We start from the raw sequence: 5734 nt of genomic DNA on the forward strand, positions 1-5734 counted from the left end.
ATTTATCATTGAGATTTTGGACATAAGAAATAAAAATATATTTATTTAGTAATGGATGAAATTTTCCAATCTGTTACTAATTTGAGGTATAAAAGCGCAAATATTAACCTTCATAATAAATGATTATTTAACCAAAATACATAAACCATGTAAAAGAAATACCAGAACCTCATTTGTTTTAAAATATAATAATGAATACTACCAAATGTTGAAATTAATTGCAATTGATACAGTAAGGTTTAATGCAACAAAAGATATTGAAACAAAAGGTTCACAATTTTAGTTAAAATTGTGAGAAATAAGTCCAGCAACAAAAATGATTTAACTTCGTACAATTCTTTGGTCCTTAAAAAACTGGGTTTATACAAAACCTGCCCGCAACCTTTTAGGAAGTGATGATTCATTACCCTGTAAAAAACAATTACATCCATATAAACAAATGTTAAAACATAATGTATATTTTATACAACTCATTCAATAAAATTCTAATAATAAACAACGACATTTGTTGATATAATATAACTAATGAAAAACTTACGTTCTATAAGTTTTCAAAAACTTCTTTGAACACGACGTTTATTGTAGAATTCAATGGATGGTTATCCTTGTCATGGATTAATATCTTAAGCCCTTTTTTGCTTTTGACCCTTGATATTGCAACATATAGTTGACCATGACTAAATACACTTCTAGGCAAATACAATCCAACATAATCCAATGACTGACCTTGAGATTTGTTAATTGTCATAGCATAACATATAGTTATGGGAAATTGCCTTCTAGTCATTTTGAATGGCCACAGAGATTGTGTTGGAGTCAAATCCATTCTTGGAATATAGATAACCCCTCCAATATTCTTTCCAGATATAATCTTTGCCTCGATAACATGGTTTGCCAATCTTGTAACTATAAGCCTTGTTCCATTGCAGAGACCTTCAGGTTGATCAATGTTTCGAAGCAACATAATAGGGGTCCCAATCTTCAATTTAATCTTGTGGTTAGGTAGACCGGAAGTTGTAAGTGTATTCAAAAATTCTGGGGTCAAAACATCAAAAGCTTCATTTCCTTCACCGTCAAAAGTGTCTCCAGAATCTGAACTTAAATATTCTTTTTCTTCACCTTTGGGAAAGTTTTTGAAATTTTATTATTATAAATCTATGTTAGTACATATAAATATATGAATGTATCTATAAATATGTTTACAATGGATAACGCATACCTGGTATGAATCCCAAAACGTATTGATTTATGATGTCAATCGTTTCAATTGTTCCTGCCAATATAGCTCTTGATTGCAAAAATTCTGGATTCTTGTAATTGTTAAGAAAATTCGGGTATGTTTCACTAACAATGGCTTCTAGTGGATCATCATAGTTAGAAATTAAGAAATCATTTGGAATAGGAATATCCGTGTAACCATCGTTAGGTTCTTCCAATTTCCCATCACCAACTTTTAATATCCAATTAGAAAACAATTCTAATTCAGATGTACTTGAAGTATTGCCGGCTTGTTGGAGTCGCATGTTCTTTGTAAGCTTCAGCACAACACAATGATCCCAGATGTATGATGAATTTATTGTAGAATGTATTATATCTGAACGGCTGCCCCTTGGTACAACTGGTAATATTTGCCGAAAATCTCCACCAAATACAATTACTTTCCCTCCGAATAATTTGTCAGAACAATTGGAACGCCCCATTATGTCTTTAAGGGTTTTATCAAACGCTTCAAAACAAAATCTGTGTGCCATTGGAGCTTCATCCCAAATTATCAACTTTGCCATTTTTAGTAGCTCTGCACGATCACTACCTTTGTCGATATTACATGTAGAAGACTCCTCTGTAGGTATTGGAATCTTGAACATTGAATGAGCCGTTCAACCCCCTGGAAGTAGTAGTGAAGCTATGCCCGATGAAGCAACAGTTAAACAAATTTGTTTCTTTGATCTTATGTAGGAAGCTAGAGTTCTCCACATGTAGGTTTTCCCTGTGCCACCGTATCCATACAAAAAAAATACGCCTCCTTGTTGATTGTTTACTGCTTCCATTATTCGCTTGAATACACCTCTTTGCTCATCTAATTTAAAAAAAAATACATAGCAAACATGCAGTGAATAAATTAATTATACATTAAAAAAAATTGTAAGATAAAATCATACTTTAAAGGTTAACTTTATAAAATTATGACAAAACTTACAAACATTTAACATATTTACCTGTAAGATTTAAGAACAAATTATTGTATTCTTGCAATTGTTCGGCTGGATTGTAACTCCGCTCTTCGTATATGAGTTTATTTCCCAACTGCTCAACCACATATCCACTTGGCAAAAAAACTACAATAATATAACTAATTTGATTTCAGGATATTGATTTCATTTTGGAATGATAAGATTGCAACAACAATAAAATAACGGTAATATTTTTTAGTAGTATAAATAGGTAATTTATTTTATCACATTTTTCACTCACATCTAGTCTAAATTTGACCAATTTATTTTATTTAATTTTAATTTTTTTGTGTACAAATTTCATTTGAAAATGAACCTCAATCAACATATCACATGCTCCAATTTTATGCAAAATGATGGAAGTCCTCTCTGTATCCCAAATCAATAAAACACCCCATATTTTGGAAATCCACCTCTTATTCCAAATCTACACCATAATTCAAGATTTCAAAATTCTCTTTTTATCCCAAATCCATAAAATAATTCACCCATTGGAAATTACTCATATCATACATCACCTTACCCAATGAAAAACTCTCTTTTAATGTATTTTGATATATTTGAATCAATTTTTTAATTATATTTTATATAATATATAGTGAGATTTAGTGGGGCCCATTTTCTTAGCCCACTTTAATTATTTACAATCATTTTCTTGTACAACTAAATGTATAAAGAATTGATATTCTTATTGATTTATTACAAATCATGCATAACATTAATTATCTTACGGCTGAATTATTTTAATACTCCACTAACCTAGCCAATAGAAAGGAGGCAGTGGACATAATTATTCATTTCAACCCCCAACTATATTTTGGCAAATAAATAATTTAAATATGTTGAGTTATAATACTATATATGATGACGTGAGATTGGTAAAAAGTATAGTTGCATGCTTAACTTAATCATTTCAAACAAACAATGTAGATTTTCCATTACCAATCAAAAGACAATTCACTGTATATGATAATTATACCTTGTTTTTTTTATAAATCCTTAATTTAGTTGAATGCAAGATTCAAACATTGCTCCAACATTTCTGAACTACCTGCAATTTTAACATATGTATTAGACTTTGAAAAAAAATTGTAAAAAAATGTGTTTCTATGTGTTTTCTATAATTAGTTTTGAAGGATTTCATAATAAATTTTTATGTAATTGTTTTTTTTAATTTCTAACACCATTAGGCATGCTGAAACCAAACATGACATGCAATAATCTATTTATAATTTAGTCGTATACACATATTTCATAAGATGACAACGTATTTTATTATCAATCTAAAATACTTATTAACATTTGAAGATATGATACTCATATAAATTTTGTAGTTGAAAGAACACACAAAACACAATGTTCAACATAACAACATAGGATTTTGAATAATTTCACACACATGAATTAAATACTCATTATCATATTTTAAATCCTTTAAACCATACATGAAATATAAATGTCAATTGTAATCCCACAAAATAAACACTTCAAAAAAGTAAGAACACATCCTACAACCAAAACATATCATGTTCTTAACAACTTCATACGTAAACTCATTTTGGTGCTAAAAAGTTCATAAAATATATTTCAATATCAAATTTCCGAAAATTCTAATTAAGAAGATGGTTCTATCTTTACTTTCTTGGATGGTTTGGTGCCTGATAATTGCGTAGCGCCAGACGCTTCAAAATCAACTTCTTCACCCTTGTCAGCAATTACAACATCCTTAGCCGGAGTCATTAGAATGATTGATTCTGGATCATTTTCACCAGATGCAGATAATGTTTGCTTGCAATATACAAAATTAATTGTCAGATATAAAATGAATTATAATAATACAATATTTATCATAGAAAATTATTATGTTAACAAATGAAGATACTTACTGCGGAAGTTTCCAATTTATGCAATTACCCCTATTTTGCAATATAAATAAACAATATTATATGATGGGATTCAGTGATGCAAAATATATAAATTTATCAAACACATAAGTTATGAAAACAATGCGCATTACTTTAAATCTTTCAGCACAACAGAAACAACAACTTTCTTCCCCGGAGTGTTGGATTGGATATGGTTTATCTCACTAACAGCACCAATAATATCTACATTAAAGTAAGGTTCATTATTGAATGTGTTTGCAAATATATAAGTTATATAAGTTATAATAGAATTTAAATTACCTTCCAGTCTATCGATTTTGCATTTGCCTTGAAGTATCTCACCAAAATCTTTAAAGAAATATCCTTTAGGTGGAATATTTTGAAGTTCGATTGCCTTCATTGTGGTACCACCAAGAAACACAATTTTTTTTGAATGATCACATACCTTCCACTGAAAATCATTGTTATAGACACTGCCATTGTTTATAATGCAGATCATATTCTCCTTAATGACCTCTTTCCATTTCAGTAAATGGTCATGACGAATAAGGACCTGAATCCGATCACCCTAACAAAATAAAAATAATCTTCTTTTTATATGTTATACAAAAAAGCATTTTGTTGTAATTACTAACTATCATACAAAAATTTATACTTAAAAAAAGAAAAGCAATTTACCAAGGAATCCATAACAATCATCTCCAAATGTTCAATACCCTTATTAATCACAACACTCCAAACATCTATTATTCGAACAGCAAGACGCCAAGTTTCTTTTGAGTCATTAATGTCTTTCACAGAATCAACCTTTCTACTCATTTTCACTGAAAAAAAATTCAAAAATTAATGTAACTGCAAATTTAGATGACTATAAAATTACAAACCTAATAACCTGGAAAAAAAAAGAGTATATAAAGAAACACACGCTCCTACAATTTAAGTGGTTCATATTTATTATTAAAAAAATTCAATTTGTCATTTAAAGAAAATCAAACAACGATAATATTTGGCAAAATAAATACAATAATAATTAATTTGATTTCAGGATATTGATTTCATTTTGGAATGATAAGATTGCAACAACAATAAAATAACGGTAATATTTATTATTAAAAAAATTCATTTTGTCATTTAAAGAAAATCAAGCAACGATAATATTTGGCAAAAAAACTACAATAATAATTAATTTGATTTCAGGATATTGATTTCGTTTTGGAATGATAAGATTGCAACAACAATAAAATAACGGTAATATTTTTTAGTAGTATAAATAGGTAAGAAAAAATATTGTCAATGTAAGAAAAAAACAGTATTAAGAAAAAAATATTGTCAATGTACAGAATGAATTTATAAAAATTGCAATTACATAATGATTTTTTTTAAAAATATATATATGAATCCAAACAGAATATTGTATTATTCAAATTTGGTTTCTATCTTTATTATTCAAATTTGGTTTCTATCTTTATTATTCAAATTTGGTTTCCAAACAGAATCAAAAAAATAATATTATATTATTCAAATTTGTTTTCTATCTTTATTGAAAAGTATGATAGATATAGGTTTGATGTGATGTTAAAGTAGAGCATTAATGATGGTTACTTTTGGGAAAGTTTG

General features: G+C 28.3%; 1 protein-coding gene across 1 annotated transcript; it reads right to left on the reverse strand.

Moving 5' to 3' along the window:
* Positions 1-541: 541 nt before the first annotated feature.
* On the reverse strand, positions 542-1784 carry LOC127136433 (uncharacterized). The gene is made up of 2 exons (XM_051062989.1): positions 1220-1784; positions 542-1119 (listed from the first exon to the last, which is right to left on the reverse strand). The coding sequence occupies exons 1-2, from the start codon at positions 1782-1784 to the stop codon at positions 542-544; spliced, it is 1143 nt and encodes a 380-aa protein (XP_050918946.1).
* Positions 1785-5734: the final 3950 nt, after the last annotated feature.

Source organism: Lathyrus oleraceus, chromosome 4, assembly GCF_024323335.1.
Source record: "Lathyrus oleraceus cultivar Zhongwan6 chromosome 4, CAAS_Psat_ZW6_1.0, whole genome shotgun sequence".
Lineage (NCBI taxonomy): Eukaryota > Viridiplantae > Streptophyta > Magnoliopsida > Fabales > Fabaceae > Lathyrus > Lathyrus oleraceus.

What these genes read in the sequence shown, in the direction of transcription:
- LOC127136433 (XM_051062989.1), bottom strand. Translation starts at nt 1,784, where the DNA reads ATGGCAAAGTTGATAATTTGGGATGAAGCTCCAATGGCACACAGATTT. An exon ending in CGTTTTGGGATTCATACCAG is followed by an intron (nt 1,120 to 1,219) that starts GTATGCGTTATC and finishes ACTTTCCCAAAG; the next exon opens with GTGAAGAAAAAGAATATTTA.